At 55.1% G+C, this 23905-nt stretch overlaps 1 protein-coding gene across 11 annotated transcripts in view; it reads right to left on the bottom strand.

The window, feature by feature from the left end:
• Positions 1-23905, bottom strand: part of CACNA1G (calcium voltage-gated channel subunit alpha1 G) — a 133663-nt gene that overhangs the window by 60545 nt on the left and 49213 nt on the right. For 10 of the 11 annotated variants that reach the window (XM_083805670.1, XM_083805679.1, XM_083805678.1 and 7 more), the window contains exons 8-15: positions 22309-23107; positions 22172-22216; positions 20319-20686; positions 7630-7781; positions 6906-7091; positions 5683-5797; positions 5040-5195; positions 1185-1253 (exon numbers count right to left, since the gene is read on the bottom strand). In XM_083805670.1, coding sequence (XP_083661796.1) covers positions 1185-1253; positions 5040-5195; positions 5683-5797; positions 6906-7091; positions 7630-7781; positions 20319-20686; positions 22172-22216; positions 22309-23107 — 1890 coding nt within the window. The remainder of the gene's footprint in view (positions 1-1184; positions 1254-5039; positions 5196-5682; positions 5798-6905; positions 7092-7629; positions 7782-20318; positions 20687-22171; positions 22217-22308; positions 23108-23905) is intronic. The other variant, XM_083805677.1, reaches the window with a different exon arrangement.

Here is a 23905-nt window from a genome sequence, read left to right as displayed (position 1 = left end):
CTCCGCAGCTCCGGGGGCCTGCCAGGAATTACTCACTTCTCCCTAATGGGTTATTAAAGACGAATAAATAATGGGAAAAAAATCCAACGTAATTCATATTCCTGGAGTGCTCTTCGACAGCCCGGAGGAAAGTTTTAGGGTGCACAACGAGATGTGCGCCGAGGGGGGGAAGCGGAGCCACAGGGGACTTCCCCCAGCACCAAACCCCACAGCGGGGGTGCAGAAGCGTCCCCTGCGAACCAGCAAGCGCCAGCCCCAGCACGCTGCGGCAAGCACCGCGCCCAGGGCTGCTGCCCATTACCTGTTCTTGCACTCCCAGTTTGCCTTTCTGGATAGAAAAGGGGTTAGGAGAGAATAGGGAGTTACAAGCCTTTTGGGAAAACAAGGGTACGTCGAGAAGGACCCCGCGGCACCGCGGCTAAGGCAGCGTGTACCCGCGGTGACAGAGCGCATTTGGGTATGATGGAAAAGGGCTTTTGTGCTGAAGTTAAAGCCAGATGTCTTAGAGAGGGCAGAAAGGGAAGGGGGTGGTGAAGAGAAAGATGAGGTCGGCAGACGAGCGAGGCTCGGGGCACGCGGCACTTGGGAGATGTGCGGCTTGCTGTGGCCCTTTGCCACCCGCTCATCCTGACCTGCTCCATGTGTGGGGGAGTCTCGCTGGGACCCCACATCACAGCCGACCTTCCCTGGACACCCCAGAGCATCTTCCAGGGGTGCCTGCCTCTGTCCCACCTCATCCTGCAGAGCGTGGGGCTCCTGCACCCACAGCCGTGCACTCAGGGGACGGATTCCAGGTCCCTTGGGTGCCAGGAGCTGCTCCCAGCATCACCACCCACACCTCCACGGCTGTGACCGGGCTGTGAGCACACTTCGGACCAAGCTGCTGCAAGCCCCATGGGAGAGCCTACCCCATTTTAGGGCTGCACAAAGGGGTCGGCGAGAGCTGGGGCTGGAGCCCCATCAGCCACCCCAAAGCACCCACCTTCGTTCCTGCGGCTCCCCCAGAGAAGGACAGGACTCAAAACCAAGGCTGACTTGACAATGAGGACGACAAAAAGAAAGGAACGACACCAGCCCGACAACCCCCAAAAGCACGACAGCTACTACGATGGGAAGGGTGACCAGGCACCACGAGGGACACAACCACGGGGGGCACGGGTGGGCTCATGCGCGGGCGTACGTACCGCCGCCGGGTCGACAGGCAGCTGAATACAGCTCAGCTGCCCGCTCGCGTCTTCTCGCTTGGAGATCTCCTGAAGGAGAAACGGGGGCAGGGAGGGGGGGGAAGGAAGGGGAAGGGGGGGTTCAATTTTCACACTTTCAACAGCAGAACGGAGTGGGGAGTCAAAAAATCAATCAATCAATCGGGATAAAAACGAGGAGAGGCGGGGAAGGAGAAAGGCAGCGTGCGGCCACGATGGAGAGCCAGCTCCGCGGGGAGAGGGTGGAAGACCTCAGGTGGAGCACAGCCCTCCAAAGAGGCCAGCCTTACCTTTAAATTAAGTGTTTCAAACAGAGAGCTTGATTCAGCTCCTAAGTGATAATTGTGCTAATGAAACACCAGCTAATTATCGAAAACACGATTTTTTTTTTCCTTTTTGCAGCTGCATAATGGGATCTCTATTTATTATGCTGTCATTAAGCAGCAATGGAGGCTTTTAATGAATGTTTGATTAACACAATATCAGTCCTCTTACAGCCAGGTAAAATACCTCCAGCACCTCTTCACAGTGCCAGAAATCAGTATTTCCTGGCCCACTCGGAGATATTTGCACCATTCCGCTTGCCGTCGGCCCCAGCAGCACTTGGGGAAGCAGGCACGGCCCTGGGCGCATGGTGTGGGGCACCAGGAGGCACAGGGTACCCCCTCCTTAACTGCTCCTCTACGTGCCAATGCCATTTTGCCCTGCTCCAGGCCGGGATGAAGAGTTTAAGACTGATCAATTTGGGGGTCTGGGTGGGAGAACAGTGTCTTGCAAGCCACGCAACAGACACTTAATTTAAAGTCTGTGGTTGTAAGAAAGAGACAGGTGTGGACTAGCCATCGAAAGAACACACGGAGACACTTTTCTTTCACAAGGACAATCCCGACAAAGCTGATAGGAATGCAAAAGGATGCAACAAAAACACCATCCAAAAATCTCTACAAAGGGAAAATGAAGAAGTTGTCGTCTTCTTCAGAAGTCAAAGCCCTGTTTCCTGCTGCTACACCCGGAGCGCAGGCAGCATCTTTCCTGGCAGGGGCCAGTGGGCATGCCGGGGGTGGCCCCAGGGGGGGCACAAGGCAGGGGGAGAGCCAGAGCCAGGAGTGAGGGAGGACAAGGGAACACGAGAGTGGGAGGATCGCCAATGGAAGAACACGCTTTGGAGATAATATTGTCAGGAAGTCCCTCGGGAGAGGAGCTTTATGTCTGACGAAGAGGAGTCATTGTTTGCTTCGAAGAGAGAAATCCCAAGGGCAGGGACCTGAGAGTTCAGGCAGCGATTTCAAATTAGCAGCTCCATCAGACGGAGTCCCCTGCTCACCTTCCCCGCACGAACGCCAGACCCAAGTTAAATCAGAGAGCGCGCGTCCAAAAATAACCGCGTTGCATAAAGTGCTGCGTGTGCCTCTTGCATGAGAGAAGCAGGTTATCAAAAAAAAAAAAAGGAGAGAAAAGAAAGGGAAAGAAACTCAACCCTGCAAAATATATTGCTCCATATTCAAAGTTTGGAACAGGTCCTTTTTGTTTCCCAACTGCTTATATACATCTGCTGCCTAGCAACTGGGGCTGCAAAGCCATGCACTAAAATTAACGAGGTGCTCGCAGATTGAGGGAAGGCAGTCAAGGACCGGGAAGATAAAGGCAGCAGCCCTGGGATTGAGTTTCAGCCCAGACAGCTGAAGGAGAATGGAAAAACACCTAACTCAGGAGAAGGGCTGAGTGCAACCACTGGAGAGAGATGCAGGGGTTTGTTTACAGCGAGTGATGATCTCTCTATTAATTTTGCTTCGGAGAGGAGCCTTTGTGCGCTTGCTAGCAAAAACCAGAATGAGATGTGTTGGAGGAGCAAAGCTGAATAAACACAAAGCTGTGAGGCTGGAGCTGGCGGGCAAGGGTCCGTCTGCTGCGGCAGTGCTGGCTCCCACCGCGGTGACCTCAGGCTCCTGGCCTCGGCATGTGCTCGCTCCCCGTCTGCTGCGGAGAGCTCGGCTTCGGCCGAGGTTTGTCTTTATCACGTTTCCATTTACTGGGGGAGCGCTGAGAGCTCAGGATAACAAGGACGTGGAAGGAAGGTGATTACTAAAACGCCATCCTAAAGGCTGAGACATCAAACAGCACTGTAAGCAGAGTCGCAGATTACACAAATCGGGTGCGAGCCCATCGAAATTGCCGTGGTTGGGCAGAATTAGCCCCGAAAGGCAGAGAGGGGTCTGGGCTTCGGAGGCTGCGCTGGGTCCTGGTCCCAGCGACCTGTGCTCGCCTCTTGGTAGCAGCGTGAGGAAGACATAACCTTAAGGACATGGCTGGAGGAATAAAATCGCAGAGCATCAAGGCAGGGCATGACCTTACAGCGAGCCGTGCCGCGGGACCAGCTGGCCGCAAAGCAAGCGTGAGAAATTGCTGCCCAGCACCACGGGCGTGCGGGGTGTGCGGGTGGGAGCGTGCTGCGGGCGAGCTCGGGGTGCTCGTAGCGTGGGGCCAGGCTGCAGAGCTGGCGCTGGCCGAGGGTGTCACCGCCCTTGAGGACTTGGGGGGCAGAAAAGGGGACGCTACACTGCAAGGCTGAGCCCTGGCCAGCGAGACGTGGGGGCTGAGGGGGCTCCTCCACTTGGGCGACCTTTGGAGAATCTATTTGCTAGCCTGAGCAAAGGGTGGGTTTCGAAGCCGTCACCACTCCGCAAGCAGACAAGGAGATTTTACCTCTTCTCACTCGGGCAAGGGAACATCGAGCTATTGAGGAGAACCTGGCAGTGACCTTCCCTTCGGCTGAATGGCAGGGGGGGAGTTACAGAGAGCAACAGCTACAGCAATAACAATTAAACAGGAAAGCACCAACACAGAGAGAGACGATACAGAAAAAGAGAAAAAAAATCTTCTAGCTATCTTCTCCTGGTATGACCCCATTAACGTAACTCTAAACTGCACTGCAAAAAAAAATTAATAATAATAAAAATAAATATGGTTCTGTGCATAGCCCTTCATAAGCTGGTAGGATAGGATGATAAGCAACAAACCTTAAATAATATTCAGTCACCCCAGCACGCTTAATAAAAAGCAAAGATAATGCGTAGAAGCACAGCCCATACAAGCAGATCCCAGTGGATGGTTTTAGGGTATATATCCCTCCCTAAACCCCAGGTAGGGTGCAAAATCTCCTTGCTCCCACCGACCATCTCAGCAGTTGGACAACCCCTGCAGGGCAGTGGGCATGGCAGGTCCCCACGCTGGGGACTGGCCGACATGCTCGCTCGTTCCCAGCTGAACAGTTTGGGGGAAAAATGTGCAGCTCAAAGCCACCACCCCCCCTGCCCTTCACGGAAGCCCACAGCTGCCTCGTGGAGGTTCCCAGCTGGCAGGGATGAAAACCCATTCAAGTTAAACTGGGGAGAGCACTGCAGTGCTGGGGATGAGAGGAGCTCCATCAGCGCAGACCATCAAATAGGCAATCAGACTAATCTCCCGGCAGCCTGCATAAGTTTTCAGGAGGGGTTTTAATCTAGCTCACAAGCACGGCAAGAAGCATTTCAGAGACACTGTCATAGCAGTTATCCCATCCGCAGTGCCTGACTCACCGCTGAATTCTCCCTCCCGCATTAACGCTAACAATGCCTTTCATTTAAGCCCTTCACTTAAAGGGCTTGCTGTATTAAATTGCACCCTAACTAAGGAAAAAGAAAGGAAAAAAAGAAAAGACCTTATATTTTCCCCACTTCTTTTCATGTGCCACTGCTGTAGATGTATTGCTGCCCATTTCAGAAATCAGAATTCCTGGGTCTGGTCTGGAGGCCCTGAAAACTTTAAAAGACAGCAAAGGCACGAGTGTGAGGACATTACCTCTGTCTGGAAACCCTCCACCAGGATGGCCACCAGCAGGTTAAAGAGAACATAATTCCCAAACGTCATGAGAGCAATGAAGTAGAGAGCAGCCCAGGAGGAGGTAGATGCCATGCCGTTGTAGAGGACCTTGTTCCAGTCTTCCTGGGTCAAAATCTGCAGAGAAAACGTATCAGGAAAATGGAGGCACCAGAGAACAGCGCGCTGGGTGTCCGCTGACACAGACAGGCACCCCACTTCTGGGCTGCCACCCACAGCTATAACCACAGTCGTTATTTCAGCACAGCTCAGTGCTTCTTCAGCAAGAGGGCTCACACTTCTGCTTGCCCAGAAGTCCTCTGGAGCACAGACGTGCCCCAAGCCATCTCCTGAGCTGGAGGAGCTACCGTCCCCCACGCTCCTTGGCTCCCCCCTGCACCAAGGGGCATATCCGTGCAACTCCTGCCCTGGGGTTTCTCTTCTTTAGCCTTCTGATTTATTTGCTAATACGGCCTGAAACCCCCTCTGTCCTCTTCCTCGTGGTGTAAGGTCCTCTCCCTCCCGTGGCAAGGAGTTTCGCTAAGCTCTGTCAGATGCCATGGAAAGCACCCCCGGCCCCCGCAGCCCCAAAACGCACACGAGCTGGGTGCTTTCTGGTTTGTACCTGGAAAACGGTGACGATGGCCCAGAGCAGGGAGTCGAAGTTCTTCCTGTCGGGCAGCGTGTCGCCGTCTCGCTCGGAGGCGAACTTGCAGCCGAAGAGGTGCATCCCCAGGATGCTGCAAGGCAGAGCGCACGGGCTGAACGGGCGCCGGCGGTGAGGAGCAGCCACACGGCAGGGCTGACTGTGCCTCCTGACTTCAGCCAGGCAACATTTTATTGATTTTTTTTTTTTTTTAAGATGAATCATTCGTTCACTGAAAAACATACCTCAAGATCACGCAAACGGACTGTGAATTTGGGTCAGACCTGTCACACGGTTTCAGCCAAAAAGCATGCCTGATACTTCTTTTTCTTCTCCTTTGTTGTTTTTTTTTTTTGTAAGTCAAAACATTCTGTTTCAACATTTTCTAAACAAAATGTTTTGACTTTCTGTTTTGCAATGACACATTTTCAGCAAAACAGGCTTAAATTGAATTAGGAAGACAAAAAGGGTTCCTGTGAAATGCCTCAATGAAACCTATCAAGGGACCCACAACATCTTTCCTGATTTTGACAAGAAAACAGAATACCTTTCATTTCAGACTGATGCTAAAAGAATGATTTGTTTTCCCCTGCTCTCGGCCAGTAACCTGAATAATCAAATTATTCACAGCTCTGCTCAGCACCACGGCGGCAAACGGTGTTTCGAGCAAAGCGTCTCACTGGGGAAAGGAACACTGCTCCATGAAAGGACAGGCTTTTGTCAGCCCTCGGGTTGCAGGAGAAGCAGCTGCTACAAGGGCCAGGCTCTTTGTGAAATCTAGACCAAAACCCAAAAATTCAGGGTCACACCAAGCTTTTTTTCTAACATCCCCACTGCAGATCCTCACTTCTGCACAGAGGCCAGGCCAGAGCACGAGCACCAGCACAGCTGGCTGTGTTTTAGGAACACTGCCCTTCTCCTTGGCTGTATTTTTAGCACCTGGCTTTCTGCTCATCTGTAAGTAACAGGACTGCTGTCTTGGGGGGATGTCAAGGAATCCTCCAGCCCAAAGATTTTTCCTTGCAAATCGTCTTGCAAAGACAGACGTCTCAATTGGCCAGAGTTAAGAGGAATCAGCCAGCAAGCCGCTGCCAGCACTGGACTGAAATGGGGCCGCTCGCTCAGACAAGCCCTGGTAGGGACCCCTGAGCACCCAGAGCAACCACAGGACCAGGGATCCATGTCTCTCACCCAACACCCACCTAAATATGAAGATGAAGAGCATCAGCAACATGCAGAAGGTGGCCACGTTGTCCATGGTCTTCATGAGGACGACGAGCTGGCGCTGGAGGGCGGGCATGAAGCGGACCAGCTTCAGCACTCGCATGAGCCGAAAGGTCCGCAGGACAGAGAGGCCCCCGCCCTGCTGGCCCACGATCTCCCACACGCTGAGAGGGGAAAAAGAGGCCAATGTGGGATGAGAAGGCAATGCCCAACGCAAAGGCACAGAGGAGAGGAAGCAAAGGAGAGGGAGAAACTCAGAGGGAAGAAGGATGGGAAGCGGGAAGCTGGCCCCGGGCAGAGAGGAGCTGCCAATGCCTCCTGCGGGCTGGACGCCGTCCAGGCTCGCAAGGAGCAGAGCCCCACCAGAGTGTCAAAATCACGCCTGCAAATCAGCGGCTGCAGCTGCAGGTGCAATTACAGCCTTTGCTCGTGCCAAAAGCCAGACAGCTACTTAATTGGGCACTGGTTGTGCCACTTGGATGCTAGACTTCCCAGGACATCAGGACGGATAGCTTTCTGTGCAGGCTTCTCTCTAAAATGGCCATAAAATAACCCCAAGACGTATATTAGTAATTGTATCTTAGTGCAGTAATTTACAGAATTGACATAGGAAGGTATTTATGCCCACTCTTCATTATTTTCTGTTTTAATGAACCAGTCAAACGAGGGGAAACACACATAAAGCAAGCTCTCGTTGTGTACCTAATCACCACGATGATCCCATCAAAGATGTTGTATGGATTCTTAATGTAGCCGAAGGGACCGTAAACGAGGACTTTCAGCAGCATCTCCAGGGCAAAGAGGCTCGTGAAGACGATGTTGCTGATCTCCAGGGCATTGGTAAGCTCCTCCGGCTAGGGAAGGAAGGGGAGGAAAGGGACAAGATCAGCAGCTCCGACTGCTCTGTTTGTTAGGCACATGCACTTACACCTGAAATACATCAGCCCACGGAAGGGGTAGGAACACTGGTGGAAACAGTATAAGGAGGACGTGGCAACAGCTCGCTGAAAGCCCAGGAGAGAGAAAAAAAATGCCATTCAAGTATTTAAGTTTTATATGTCTGCTGTAAGCTGGGGAAGTAAATCCAGACGTGGACTTCACGTTAAGCACAGCTTTAGCACCACCACGGGAGGTTTACATCAGAGCAGCACGCACCGAGCCTCAACGTTTTCATATCCTCCAAGTCTCCTTAAACAGAAAGGAAACTTGGATGGTTCTCACGTAAACAGCATTTCAAGCCTGCCTTTTTATTTAGTGTCTCATCAAAAGATTTGAGCTCAAATTTTCAAGAGCAGAAACTTTAGGTGTTATACCTGAAACGTCTCAATAAAACCTCATTACCAGCAAGCCCTGAATTCCTCTCCTGCAAAAAGGGCACAAACCTGGCATTTCAGAATGGCAATCTAAAAATAGATGTATGAAAAAACACAAACAACAAAAACCACAACAAACAGGCTTCTCGTAATCTTAGACCTAAATTAATACCTTTCATGTTTTTCTAGCATATTTCGCAGAGGGTTCCCAACAATGCCTGCAGACACCGAGCGCTGCGCTTTCCCCGGCGGGTGGGCGAGCATTATTGGAAAACATATGGCAAAAGACAAAAACCAACGGTGTAGTCTGTTCACAATCAGACTCTTCATCGACAGGAAAGGCCGGAGCAGAACCTGCAGCAGCAGCAGAGCCCTTCTCCCCGTGTAACCCCAATGCACAGCCCCAGTTTCATGACGCACGGGTTTAGGGCGGCTGCACCAGGCGCAGAAGCCAAGGCGTGATGTACATGGGTGGGATGCTGACTGCACCCACCACTTCCATGAAACACTTTTATGGCCAACAGCAGCAACAAAAACTTCCTACAGCATGCCAGGAGCTGCCAACACCTGGCCACGGGGCGGCACGAGCTGTCCCAAACCCAACCCCAACCCAGCAGCGTGGGAGCAGCAGGGGGTGGCTGGGGGCAGGGTCACCACCTTGCTCACAGCATCATCAGCCACGGTTCGGAGGCCTGAGAAACCCCAGTAACCAAAGCTTTACTGGCAAATAGACAGTAAAACCCACATGGGCTTTTAACTCCCTTTCTTTGTTTCTGCACGTCAATGTCTCAGCACCGAGGCCAAGCCCTTTTAGCTCAATTCCTCCAAGCCCAGTGTGATGGAAGATGGAGACCCAAACCAGACTGCTGCTGTCTCAGCACGCCGGTGTAACCCCAGGGACCTGCGCTGATTCCGGTGGGAGCCTGTGATGACAAAGCAGTGGTGCCAAGGTAGCAAAGCGGGAAATAGCAGCATCAAAAAGAAAAAGTAACTGGAAAAAAAAAAGGGGGGGACAGTGAGGGGAGAACTGGAATGCTTCCTGTGTCTCATACACGCTTGTGGAGGAGCAGATCCCTTGGCCAGAGCTTTCCAAGCACACACCTGACGTGATCTAGAGCTGAAGCACAAATGCTCTTGATATTAAACACAGCGCTGCTTTAACAGCGTATACCTCTGGGAGCACTCAGACACAAAGTCACAAATAGGCCAAGAACCTGTAGGTCGAGTCGCCCCTCAGGACAATTCCAAACAGCTAAAAGTCTACATTAGTCACACAAAAAAAAAGCCAACTCATTCAGAAGCGCCCCGGTGCTGCTCTCATTACTGCAGCAACGCCGTTGGGAAAAGCAGCGGGTTCCTGGAGGCTTTCCTTCTCACCCTTTGGCACCGCTAACCAGGCACGGAGGCTGGTGCCACCCGGGGCACCACGGAGCTCCTGGCCCGGCCTCCGAACCCATCAGTGTCGGAGCAGGGAGCGCAGAGCTTGCAGCTCGTGGCATCGCGGTGCCCGCAGCCATCGGGGGCACCGCTGCCGGCTGCCGCCCTCCCAGCAGGGTCAGGACCTCAGCCTCCGCTCGGAGAGGTGAAAGGGGACGAGTTCTGGGAAGCCGTGGGTGGGAATCGCGTGGTCTCCTCAGGGACCAGCACAGCTCGAGGACAGAGAGGGCTCTGCTTTCCCCAGAAGCGGAGACGTTGTCCTTTGTGCCCAGGGAAAGCACAGGCAGCGCCTTGCCAGGGCTGGAAGCACAGTTTCTCCCGACCGTTTTGGAAACCAGAGGGGGCCAAAATCAGCTGGTGGCCACAGCCAGGCCCGCAGCACTGTGTCCCACTATGGGGTCATGGATGTCCCCGCAGTGCCATCCACAGAGGGGACAGGCCCCCACAGTGCCCCGCTACTGCTCAGCATCCTGACCCCTGTCAGCCCCATCTCCTGTTGCATTTTCCCCCAAAAAAACACCTGAACCCTGCTCCTCCTCCATGCGCTCCCACTGCCCTTGCAGGAAAAGGATATTAACGCTGGAGACATTGGGTGCACACAACAAAAACGAGGAGTGGGATCTCCTGAAACAGAGCTGAGAATAGCCAAAATCCGAGATTAATGGCCAAGAGAGGTTGGAACGGGAAGGGAAGACTTCTCCCCTGGGGCCAGAGACAAGGCGCAGCCCCAGGGCAGCCCGGTGCTGCCATGGAGGGAGACAAGGGGGGAGCGGCTGCTCCAAGCGCTCTGGGGCCGTGGAATTACTTTGTCCTGGGAAGCAGCAGGTCCCCGAGCAGCGGGCGGGGGTGACATGAGTTACTCGAGGGGTTTCGTGGTGGTTCCCAGCAGGGGAGTCCCCAGCACACAGCTCCCGGGTCCCTGTTCGGCTCTGGGTCCCTTCCCAGGGACACGTCACCGCTGCCAGCCCTTGGGGCACTCGCTCAGGCCCTGGCCACAAGTGCTGCTTTCACACGCATGGGAATTATTTCTGCAGATGGAAGCGGGCTGAGGCTGCGGACCTGCCGCAGGGGACGCGCGTCCCCGCTGGCAGCAGGACTTCGGGCCCCGGGGGCGCTTCCGAGAGCCCCCGCTGCGGGATTCCCGGGGAGCTGCAGACACACACAGATAGCAAGGCTGTTAAGGAGATGCTTCTGCCTTAGAGAAATCGAAAATGCGTCTCAGGCATCTTCCCTTAGACATCATTAAAATACTGCAGGGAAGTGGCTTCTTCATCCCGTGGGAATTAAAACTGTCACCCGATCCAAACCAAGACAGAGGAGTTTCAGATGTGGGGAACTGAAACCCTGCATCTCCGAACTGAAACACTGCATCTCCAAATTTCTGCAAGCCTTCCCCCCGTTTCAGTCCCTATTCCCTTATCCATTTGCTCTGTACTGTAAATCATCTGAAATTAAAAAATAGAAATAAGTCAGCTTGAAGAACATGAGCTTTTTGTTCCCCAAACGTTCAAATGGATGTTTCAAATATCTCAGACAACATATTTCAATAGATTTTTTTTTTTTTTGGAAGCGAGTTCATTGAAAGGGCTCCCCTCCTACAACCAGCTTCAGTTTTGATAACTTCCCCTTATCTGGCACTAGCTGTCTCATCAAACCAGGACTGACCAGCTCTGGATGCAACACACCTGAGCGAGCCAGGGACACCCGGCACGGATGGCTCCGGGGGCTGGAGGAAGCAGCCTGCAGCATCTTCCCTGCAGGATCCACCAGGCAGGGAGGTAAGCAGCATCGATCCTTTCACTAAGTGATGTATTTGGAAGAAGGAACCCGTCCGGGTTTGTTTTGTGTTGCAGGGAACCACAGCCCCATGTGTGTCCGCACACTCAAGGTGCAAATCGCCCAGCTTTGTGCCGCAGAAAGCCTCCCGCACACCGCTCCATCACAGCGCATCTGCTGGAGTCACACTTTCCATTAAGAGAAGAGCCTGCTAATTTCCTCATCAGTAGCAGCAGTGACTAATTAAAAGGAAAGCATCCTATGATTAAATGAACAGCACCCAGAAAGAACAAGATCCAAGCACACCTCAGGCATGGCGCGGAACACCAGCTCTTCCCACGAGTCCTCCCCATAAACACTGAATTTCATCCCCAGGACACCTCACCCCGCTGGACACACAGACGTGGTGCCCTGGATAAATCATCCCCTGTTAGCCCTGTGCCTGTGCAGTGTCGATTTGTTGATGTACCCAAGAGCACACTGACGAGCTCTGGCAGCACCCACCGTGGGAGAGGACAGCGTGGCACCTCTCATAAGCGCCGCGTAGCAAACGAGCGCGGCGGGGAGGAGGCTGGGGTGCAGGAGGGGCGAGAAGGGCTGGAGACCTGGGGACTTGGAGGGCTTACCCACATTTCGGCTCCACCAGCGGAAGGCATTTATCCCGTTCACCTCTCCGCCCCCATGCAGGCTGCGGGGAGCACCCAGAGCCCCCCCCGAGCCCCCCCTTTCCACAAGCAGCAGAGCCAGTGAGTAATTCACGGTGGCTCGAGGGTGCCCCGGCTCCGCAGGGCATGGCTGAGCTAAGGGGAGGCGAGGGACAATGCTTCCAGGTGCTGAATGACACACCTCAAGGGGTGTCTCAGAGCTCAGCCAGCACCTTCCCCTTTTTCAGCACTCAGATATAAGCTACAATGCATTACTTTGGTGTTTTACTTTTTTTTTTTTTTTTCCTTTTTTAAACCAAATAGAAGTTCTTGAGCAAGGTTTCCAATGGCAGGAGGGATGGGCTGGATTTCCACCTAGGTAACGGGGCTTTCCCCTGTACCACAAACAGGAGACAAAAAGCCTTCTGTCCTGCCACAGCACAAAGGGATGCGTGGGGTGACCAGGCAGGGGGCAGGTCCCCTCTGAGCCCGAGGCTCTGCTGCTGTGAGCGGATCCAGACCAGCAGGAAAACTTCGAAGCCATTCAAAGGACTGCAGAATAAAACCCTTCTGAAAGCATTTCCATGGCAACTAAAGCAAAATACCACAGAAAGAAAATAACGACCTCAGCTATTTCCCAGGAAACACCGACAACATTTTCCTGACTCATCACTTGCAGATTTTTAATATATATATATATATATATACACATAAGAAAAATCACACTGGTCACGCAAACACGCGACTCTCCCCGCTTCTCAGCCTGATGCCTCCCATCAGGATCCTCTCCACCCTCCGCGCGGGCACGGACCTACACACTGAGTCCACTTCCAGGCAGGAGCAAGACCCTAATTCCTGGGGCAAAATGCAAGGAATTCAGATGAAGAGAAGCAGAGATAACTAGCAGCCTGAGGCACCCTTCCCTTGCCCTCTGCCGTGCCCGATTCCCCAGCATTTGGAGCTGGCAGCCCCTGCTGAGCTCCGGCCGCCCTAAATCCACTTCAAGGCCCCCCAGTAAGCGCCGCTCCTCTCAGCTGCAGGCCCGCTTGCTATTTTATAAATAGAAGCTGGATCCGTGGATATTTTCAGCCATGGCATTCATTGCCTTTGAGGCTCCCTGGAAGGATTTGGGCTTTAGCTGTTGTCCTGGTCCGGCCGCGCCAACCTGCGCCGCGCTCAACCAGAGCCCGCCGTGCCGCGATGCTTTCCCTACAGATCCTGTGCCAAACCGGTCTAAATGGAAAAGTTCCCCCTGGAAAATGACTCAGAAAGCAGGATGGCAGAGCTTTTGCTCAGCTCCTCAGCACAGCCTCAGCCCCTGGGTTTGTCACTGCTCGTGGCCGCGGACCTCTCCTGCTTGTCCCCATCCCTTCCAGCTCCAGCCCCCGGCTCCAGGGAACGGATGATGTCCAGGATTTAGAGATGTTTGTTACATGGGAACGACTGACAGGCAATCAAACAAGCCCAGCTTCATCCCATCACAGCATGGGAAAGGAGGATTCTGTCGGAGGCTGAATGGGGACTGAATATTTCACGGCACAGCAAGGAATACCGTACGAAAAGGAAGCAGGCAGCTTCCATTCTGAGGAAATCCGAGCTGCCTGCACCACAGGGACCCCCTGCACCACCTCACCTCCTCCTTGTCCCTCCCCTGCAGCTCACAGTGCCCCTTCCCACCCGACCCAGGGCAGGGAGGGGCTGGGTGTCATGGCCATGTCCCCACGTGGGGCCGTGTCCCCTTGCACCCATCACAGGGGTGCGGTGGGGACCCCACAAAGCCCGTGCCCTGCCCAGGAGCCTGACAGGGCCACAGACCCGGCTCTCCCCCTGCACACCCCAGGCTGTGCTCTCCACACCCTTCTCTGGAGACACAGCAGATATTCTCGCTTGAACTCCTTATCTCTCCCAGCTTGAGATTTCCGGATGAATATTATCCCAGAAAATGCAAGAAAAACATGAACCGGCTCATCCCTCCGCCCAGGTTTCGAAGGAGCTTAAGCTGAACAAAAGCTGCATTTCCACTTGGTCACACCTTGTAAGTACTTGAGATTTAAAGCCCTCGATTTCTCCTTAATCTAAACCAAGTTCCAAACTTATCTCCCCATTAGTACTTGAGAGGTACCAAGGGGAGAGAGGGGAAAAAGAAAAATAAAGGAAAAGAAAGGAAAAGGCTGTCTGTACAGCTCCTGCCCAGTTCTGCTGAAACCGGGTTTCTGGTGCCGGTAACGCTATCTCTAATGCTGACAGGCGTCCACGGGGGAAAGCTGGTAGAGTCCTAACATCAGCAGAAACCCCGCTGTAACAAAGAGCTGAAACCTGGTGGGGAGACGGGAGCGGGGGCCGAGCGGGCACGAGGGGCTCTGCGAGGACACGGGCGGCCGTGGGGCACTGTTTCCACCCCCCCCCCCCCCCGTTTTTTTTTTTCCGGCTTGGGGAACAACCTCAATAATCAAAGTCGGAGCAGAGAGAAAGGCCCGACTATCTGCGGGGAGCACCGACTTGTCATCGGCACGGGCACCAAGCGGGTCTCTGGAGCACACATCATTTTGCCGTTTCGCCGAGCCGCAGCCTCTTCCCGGCGCTGCCGGAGCAGAGATAAGACGAGGGTGCCGCTGGCAGCTGAAACAACAGCTGTAACGATACGATCTAAGGCAGCCCGAGCGTTCCCAGCCTCTGAGCAAAATTAACCGGAGAGGATTGACACTTCGAGCTCCCCATCCGCAGAGCTGAAGAAAACTTCAGTGGATGTCAAGGAATCCACATAGGTTTATCCCTAAAGCATGAGGAGAGCTGAATTGCCTGATAAAAAAAAAATAAAATCATTCATTTTCCCACTGCACGAAAGCTCCTTTAATTTTCAAAGGATGCAATCTCCAAAACCAGGATGAAGCCTACTTTATGGGCAGGGCCCCGTTTTTAGCAGATGTGAGGACTGTGGCACCACCGCGTTTCGCACGGTGCCCTGAAGGAGCTTGGTGAGCCAGTCAATTAACAGACACAAGTTCCTACAAGACCTCATAAACCCTTCAAAATGCCAAGGAGCGGAAGAACCCCTGAGGTCCGCAAAAAGAATTACCCCCAATAACAAACGGAGAGCCGGTTTTGAAGTCAGTGATCCTGGTGATTAACAGCTCTGATGACTTCCATTAGCATTGATTTGACTCCCCCAGTCTCCAACGACAAACCGTTAATAAGAGTAATTTCTGCTGAAGCGGGAGCTAATTGAATATAACACGTGCAAATCTATAGGGCACCTTGTTTTCCTACAGTCTGAGTGCCCTGTGCAGCTGTAGCGCTGAAAAATTGAGTTGAGGCTAGCTGCAAGCCCAGCCCTGGGCAGAGACAGCGGGCTCCGAGGGAGGGAAAGCCTCGCTGCGCTGCCAAGGCGCCGATCGCTTGGCTGAGATGAGCTGGCACGGGGCTGGAGAGATGTGTAATGGAGTTAAATACAGAAATGGGATATGCACCAAAGGGGAAGTGGAGCTATCTCGAGGAAGGAAAACGTGCCTGAACGTGGGACCCCCTCGGCTCCTTGGAGCAGGCAGAGGCCATCCGGGGAAGGGCTCCTTGATTTCTCCTTGATTTAGAGGGATGCGTGCACATGCACACGGGCCTTCCTACATCAAAGCCTAACAAATCAGATTTATAGGAGGAATCGTCAAACTACAAACTTCAAAGTAAGAAAGTCAGGCTAGCTATTAAGTGGGTGCAGACCAGCTAAAGCACAGGGCTAAGGAGGTGGACGAGCACTTGTTAAAATCTCATTTCGGCACGCGCAGATGTCCAAGGAGCCGCCTCCCTGTGCCCAACAAATCTGCAGCTGCCCTCTGCCACCACTCCCGCGTCCAGCTGCAGCATGTTTGGCTTGGCTTGGGTGCTCCTGAGCACCCAGCCCTGGGAGAAAAGTGCCTCTGATGCCCAGAGCACCCTCGTTCCTCCAGGCAGCACACATAAAACGGAACCAGCAAGTCACTCGGGAACTGACTTTTATCCCTGATCTCCGACTGGTTATCTGGAGCAGCAATTAATGAGTCTGGGGCAGGGGCAGAGCACAGGGAATGCAATAAAAAGGGGACGGGAGCAGGCACAGCACTGTCCCCATGCTGGCAGCTCCATCTCTCCCAGCCATGCCAGGAGGCACAGACCCCCAGGCTGGGGGCTCTCGCCCTCCCGCCCCGTGCAGGGGCTGAGGACGCTGCTGAGGCTGCTCAGACCTCTACAAAATAACCCCAGTGGCTGAGCCAAGCTCAGTCTTGAGTCTCTGCCCTGCTACAAGCATTTTATGCATTCCTTCCCTCAGACTTGGCTTAAGACCCAAAGCAAATCCTGAGGTCCCCAGGCTTCCAGGCAGGTAATAACTTTCAGCTCCCGTCTTTCCTTCACGCTGAATTCAGGCAGAAGCACAAGCACGTAAATGCTGTTTGGGTGACCATTACAGATGCTTGAACCCGTAGCTCCTCCACGCTGGCAGGTTTTCCAGCGCAGCTGCAGGTACTGACCTTTCTGCCCCTTCCTCTCCCCATCATCCTGGAGACCTGAGAATTTAACGCCCGCCGCCGCCAATTAGGGAGGCTGCCACGTTCTCCAGCCTCTCCTGTTTACATAAATAGGTGCTTTAATCCATTTTGCCAGCAGGCTTTCCTCTGGCACAGATGGCTGGTATTTTCATGGCGCAGCAGCTATTAGATCATGACGTTCCTGGTGACAACTGTACGTCAACTGTACCGTGGCGCCTGCAGCACGACCCACGAGGAATTAAGCCTCAGATACCACCGTGAGCTCCTGAACGTCAGCACGGCCCCTTCCCCCACGCAGAACAGCCTCCCGTGGGTTATGTGCTTCTCTCCTTGGGTGCTGTCCCAAAAAGCCATTCGCCCTCGTCACCTCTCCAAGTTGCTTTCCCCAAATGAACAAAAGGGTCCTAGAGGCGTGAACCAATTTCCTCTTCCTTTACAGACCCCAGAGTTTTGGCCCAGCCTAGATCCAAGTCCCCATGAGCTCCAGCCATTGTGGCTTTGGAGGACCCTCTGGCTGGGATCTTGCCTCTGTCTCGCTAACAATGGTGCAACACCACAGAGACGGTGGCTGAAACTCAAGCGCTATTTAAACAAACGAATATGTAGGGTATAGTTCATACCACGCGAGTTCAGACAAGGAAAATCGGCACAGCCAGGCAGCTCAATGCGAACCAGATTTTAAAAACAAAAACAAAACCCCAAGCCCTTCCTTAAGGAAGCCCTCACCGAATTCTTTCCCCTGCTCAGGAGTCCAACATCACGCCTTGTGCTAAGCCTTCGCTTTTCTCTCCGAGGAAGGACTTTAAGAAACAGAAAGCAGCACATTATGGAGCACAGCCTGGCTCGCAGCCAGGGCTGGGGGGGAAAGCAGCACACAAACCCTCTGCTTTAGCAGCACATTTCCCTCCCGCTCTGTGGCAGAACAAGCTTTTGCAAAGCCCTAGCCGTTTGAACCCGCAGCGTTGCAGAGTCTCAGCTTCCCTAAGGCGAATCAGTCAATTGGTTCAGCAGTGTATTTAGAATCCCCCGGAGCCTACCCTTAAATCACCTTTATATTTCTCTACCCAAAGCTAATAGTTTCTACCTGCATTTTGCTTCATCTCCGTAGAAAAACAAGCTCTTTAGCAGTCACATTAATAATCCGCAGCAATCTGGTTGTCGTTTCCCTGATGGAAAATTTCACAGTGCTGCCCGGCAGCGGCCACGCGCTGAGTGCTGCGTGCACCTCGTGCCTCTGCTTGCCTCCCTCTGCACCCCTCAGGGGCAGAGCTGGGGGGCCCGGGGAGGACAGGCAGCGCCCCAGGGTGCACAGCCGAGCCTGGCCAGGCACTCAGAGCACGCAGGAGCCTCGTGGAAGCAACCTGATGCTGAGCACAAGTCAGTGAGCTCCCTGTCTGAAGGAACTTAGAGGAAACCCTGAGGCCCCTGCCATGGTTTTACCACTCTCCCCTGGCTACAGCGGTGAGCAGCTCTGTTCTGAAGCCCAGGGTGGTCCCAGGACTGCTGAATCCCACCCCATGCTGCTGGGGACACGGGACACCCTTTTCCTCCCACCCCAACCATCCCATCCTTCCTGGAGCACCAGAGCTGCTGCTGTGGCCTCTCCCCCTGGCAAGGTGCTGGTAAGCAGCGGCACCATAAAACGTGTCCCGAAAGTATTTATCCTAATATAGCCTGGTGTGCCCCGGCCAGCCTCGTGTGAAAAAGCCCACAAGGTAAATATTCATTAAATAAGCAGAGAGCTTAATATAGAAATTCAGGGAGTCGAGTACTCTTCAAGCCCCCTCACTTCTTTGCAAACAATCGGCCAATGAAGATAAATTTGGTGAGGCTGATCACTTGCACTTCCAGGCAAGGCTCTTGTAAAAGAGAAATCACATGTTTCAGTGTTTATCATCCCCGCAGAAAGGCCTGGTCCACCATCTCTCCACTCTAATTCCTGCTCTCGTAACTGTCAGATTATGAAACTGCAGACTGTAAGCCTTCCGAGTTCACAGAAAAACACCTCTCTGCTCTCCGCCGCCACTTTAAGCAGACGAACTAATAAAAACAGCTCCGCTGTTCACTCCACATGCCTGGGAGAAAGGAATCTGGAACGGTAGTAGCTTCAAAATACCATCAGAGGAAGCAACCACCCACAGTGTCTAGAGTCCCCTCATGCCTATCTGCTCCCTTCCCCTTGGTACCCACCACCCAAATCCGCCTCTTCTTCCACCCGCCTGCTGGGGGGGCAGAGGCCGGGAGCCCGCTGCCAGCTTTCCCCCGATCCTGAGAATTAAGGAGCTGACGCCTTTGTGGTGTTTGATGCCAGGAGCTTGCCCTGCCATCCATCCAGGTGGGATGGTCCCTGGTGCACGCACAGCCGGAGCCTGCACCAGCATCTCCTGGAGGCGCTCCTGGTGATGGCAAGGAGCTTTGACCACCCTTGGGCAACCCCAGCAAGGCGGTGGGCAACAGAGCCACCGCGGCTCCGCTGTCACCTTCCAGCCACTCAAAGGAGAAATATAAAGGAGAAGAGCTTTATAATTAAGCAGACGCACGGACACTTCCTCGCACGGCTCCACGAGCACCCAACAAGGGGCAGCGCACGAAGGCGAGGCGGGGCGGGCGATCCCACCGGCAGCACCGCAGAGAGCACTGCCGCTTAACGCGGGCTGAAAACCGAGGCTGGCAGCCAGCCTGCATTAGGCCGTCAGGGAGAAGGCGCTGGTTGGAAGGGACACATTTAGCACACCCGAGCGCCCCCGCCGCTCAGTCACTGAGGCATTAACGGCACGGGAGGACACGGGGACTTGGAGCTGGTCTGGCACGGGGCGCTGCGGGCAGCGGAGGAACGCCTCCGCACGCAGCGGCGGGTGACTGTGCAAACAGAAAACGTGCCAGGATGGGGGAGAAGTAAACAAGGACGACTCCAGAAGCAAGGGAGTTCCCAGAAGAGGCTGGCGCAGGGACAGGGCTGGCTGTGGCTGGGAGGGAGAGCCCCGGCGCCCCACGAGCAGCACCGTGCCGGCTGCCGTCGAGCACCGGAGGGCACGTAGCAAGGTTTTGCAGCATCTCGGCATCCAGGCTAATAAACTCTTCCCCCCAACAAACCATGCACCTGCAGGAACCCAGGAAACAGCCCGTCCCGTGCCCATGCAGCGTCTGTGGGGCTCGGGGCACGACGCGGTGCAGCAGCAGGGCAGCACCCAGGCATGCAGCCACAAAACCCGAGCGAGAGACCAGACCGCGGCTTCTCAAAGCAGAGCTCTTGTCATCCTTATAGAGACGTTTCCAGGGTGGCAACTTCTTTCCTTAATGACTACATACAGGGAAAAGCTCGCCTAGCTGACAAGCGGATGAGAGGCTTGAGCAGAGGCAGCCTCTTGCCTGCAAGGACCGAGATAATAGAGAGGAGGAATAGCTGGCGCTGAGTCTATTTTGGATTCAGCATGCTGCTGCTGGAGCGTTCACCAGGGAGGCGAAGGCATTTGTTACATCCTCCCCGGGGACCGCGCATTCAACAGACGCTCCTGCCTGCGGCTGCACCGACCCCGGCGGCTGCCATGTGGCAGGGGGCTCGGCATGGAGCCGAGCAGCCCTGGCACAGCCAGGATCACAAAAATTAGGGATGGGAAGGGACCTTGAGAGATGATCACCTCGTCCAATCCCCCGGGACTGCGGGAGGTCGCTGCCCGCGAGCTGGAAGCGCCGAGCCGGCTCACCTGCTCGTGGTACTCGATGCCCATGCTGAGCGTGTTGATGAGGATGGCCACCATGATCCCGCGCCCGAAATATTTGCTGTCCACGATCTTCCGGAAGGTCTCGCACACCACGCGCCAGAAGGCCAGCACCCTGCCAGCGCTCCTGGCCCGGGCCCTGCCGCGCTGGGGGTCCCGCTGGTCGCTGTAGTGGGCGTCCTGCGTGAACTCGTAGACCCCCTCCTCGCTGTCCGAGTCCGCCATCTCGTTGTCCGTCTGCTCGGCCTCGCTCGCCAGCGCCTTCAGGCAGTAGGGGCAGCCCTCGGGGTTGCAGGAGCCGCTGTCCAGCTTGGTGCAGGGGCTGGAGATCTTGCAGGAGCTCGGGCAGGGACCTGAAACGCCAACGGGGCAGGGGAGGGTGGGCTGTTAGGCAGGGTGGGAGGTGGTGAGAGCGGTCCCCTGTCCCTGATAGCAGCAAAAAACTGTCCTCAACACGACAGGTATTTGTGAAGGGGAAAAGGGCTCCCGAGCAGAGGCAGCTCTGGTGCCATCAGCACGTGTTAACATGAACCTGCCTGGCCGAAGCGCACCCCAGCCCTCAGTTAATGCAAGGAGCCATAGTCACCTGCACATCCAGCCCTTTTCTCACTCCTCACAGAGCATTTCCCAAAGGGTTAAAGATCCCCAAGCAAAGCTCCTGCTCCCTGAGCACCAGCTTCCCGCTCACTCCCCTCCTCGCTGCCCCCAGCACCCCCCCCAGCCCAGCACCCGTCTCCTCGCACCCTTGGCCGTGAAGGCCAAGAGAAATCAAGCAGCTCCTCCAGCCCTGGCACTCTCTGAGCTGCAATTAGCGGGAGCACTGCCGCCAGCAGCCTCCTTTCCCGCTCCTGCTGTTTGCTGATGCTCCAAAATCCCCAGCTTCCCCCCACGGCAGCTCCCAGCTGCCAGGTGGCTCCCCGGGGGACAGCAGCAGCGGGATATTCCCCCCATCACCAGCTGGCTGCTAGGGGGGAGGCGAGCTGCAAAGCTCCCGACTCCTGCACAGCACCACGAGCACAAGCCCAGCACCGCACAGCTCAGAGCCCTGCTCCAGGGGCTGGGGGATTTTGGCTCTTCCCTGTGCAGTTCCCACCTGGAAAGGTCGAAACCTGCAGTGTTGAAGGCCACCGTGGCAGGATGGGGATGGCATCTACTGCCTGGGAAAGCCTGGCCTGGAAATGCTGCCTGGAGGCCAAGAGGGTTTGAACGAGGTTGGCCCGAGCTCCCAAACCTCAGGATGTGGAAGGGGAAAGAGCGCCTTGCGGTGAAGGTATGAAACCCTCGCCTGGGGAGAGCTGCGTTCAGTTCCTGGCGCTGCTGCAGACTTCCTGAGCAAATCGCTCAGGGCGGATTTTTAATGCTCGGCATCTGCGAATGCCATTGAGAAGTCGTGAAACACAGACACCCCCTCGCCCCCAGCCTGGGGCCCTGGGGCGCTGCGGGGTGTGCTGAGCCTCAGCTCTCCTTGGTCCGGAGGCATCTGCACCCAAGGTTGGCACCGAGCGGGGGGCAAGCAGCCCCCACCAGCCCTTGACTTTTACTGAGGAAAGGACTTGGCTATTTTGAAGCAGCCAGGCTGGGCTCCAGCTCTGTGCAGTGTCCTTGAGCCAAGCCTGAGATGATTTGGGGAGTGCGGGGATCTGGGGAGTGCTCCCTCTAATCACAAAATAAATTGTATTTTGGGGGGAGATTTTGAAGGGGAAGAAAATGGGGTTCATTGAAACCATTCATTTCCCTTGTTCCCCCCCCCCCAAGTACAAAGCCTGGACGTTTGAAATCTCTCTCTCTGTTCTGGCTGAGATGCTTTAGGTAGGTTGGAAGATTCCTGCTGGCCTCACCTGCAAATCCATCACCTTTATCCGTAACGTGGACCGAAAAGAACCCTGGAAAGACGTGGACGAAAGAGAAGGCAATCAGAAAAGAGCTCACGTTTGTGCAAGGAAGCCCCACGCCGATGCCCAGCCCCGGCACTCACCCGTGCTCTGCGTCTCCAGCAGCTTGTGCATGGTGCTGTACGGCCCGGGCGGGATGTTCAGGCTGGTCAGCGTGCTGCTGCCGGCCCCCACCGCCGCCTCCCCCAGGCTCTTCTCCTTCAGCACCTCATGGGAGGTGCTGGGGTGCACCGTGGGGTACACCTTGCCGCCCCCCATGCCCCTGGGGACACCTTCTGGGCTCGGCAAGCCAAGAGCCGGCTGTGGGAGGGATGGCCGGCAGCGCAGCGGCTCCACGTGGCAGTCGGCGTGGTAGATGCTGTGCACGGACTCGGTGGTGCCGGGGGCGGCGCCGGGGTTCGGTGCCGACGGGGGCAGCATCAGCCGGTTGGTGCCGTTGTGGAGGGAGCTGGTGTCCACGTCGCTGATCTCCGGGCTGGCACGGGGCGCCCGCAGGTTACCGTTGCCCAGGTGGTAGTGGTGGTGGTGGTGGTGGTGGTGGTGGATGAGGTGGTGCACCGAGGACCTTTTCCTGGCCCGGCGCTTGCCGGCGTGCCGGTCAGCCCTCGCCTTGCTGGTGGGGCTGGCAAGGAAGCCCATCCTCACGCCCGCCACCCTGTAGACCTCCACGAGCTGCTTGCTGCCTTTACGGGCAATGTAAACCAGGTACTTGAGGAGCTCGTCGTAGCAGCTGCCCGGCTCCGAAAAGCTGGCCAGGGTGCTGGCGTTGGACAGGTAGCGCACCCGCTGCTCCTTCATCAGCTGGCTCTCACGCTGCTTCGTCTCCGAGAACTGCGTCGCTATCACCACGAGGCAGAGGTTGATCATGAAGAAGGAGCCCACCTAAGGGGACGGGAGCCATCAGAGCCCCATGTCCTCAGCTCTGCCCACCCCACGGCCCTTCCTCGCCCTACACCACCATGCAAGGAGCAGGGGGCAAACCCCATCTGGCCCTGGTGTCACCCATTGAGGTCCACCAGCCAGACCCGGTGTCCCCCATCAAGGACCACCAGCCAGGACCACAGCACGCCTGACTCATCCTCCAAGACAAGCCCCCCCAAGTCCCTACCCCGGGGACTCCCACGCCAGGGCTCCACAGAGGACGTCAGAGATCAAAGGCAGGAGGAGATTATTTTGACAAAAAGCTTTTGCTCTTTTAAGACCGTGTTTTTCTCTCTCCGCAGACAGCAGTTGTAATTATCGCAATTAGTGGCATTACGATGAATGCGCTGAGCCCTCCTGATAGGAGCGATTTTTCTGGCAGTGTGTGGGTAGCTTGCGAGCAGATCCCTTTCCCCTGCTAACGGGATTTGCGGGTTACCGTTACGCAAGGGCAGCAGCAGTCTGCATCCACAGCTTTGAGATTTTATTTCCAACCAGGGTTTTCACGAGGTCCTGCTTTCCGCAGATGCCAGCCTGGATCACAAGGAATTTCTGATATGCTAATGGGCTGCCACAAAGCGCTAGCAGTGCCCGCACGGCACCCGGGAAAGCACTGTTTGTCCTTCCTCTCTGCTGTTTTGGGGACGCAGAGAGCAAGGGACTGCTTCTTTTTTTGGGGAAAGCTAATAGATGAACCAGAAAAAGCATCATGGGCTAAACAGCCTCCTACCTTCTCATCAGGGTTTGAGTCCTGGTTTG

This window comes from Anser anser, assembly GCF_964211835.1.
Source record: "Anser anser genome assembly, chromosome: 19".
NCBI classification, from domain to species: Eukaryota; Metazoa; Chordata; class Aves; order Anseriformes; family Anatidae; genus Anser; species Anser anser.
Note: the sequence above shows the minus strand (reverse complement) of the source record. Positions and strands in the feature narration are given on the sequence as shown.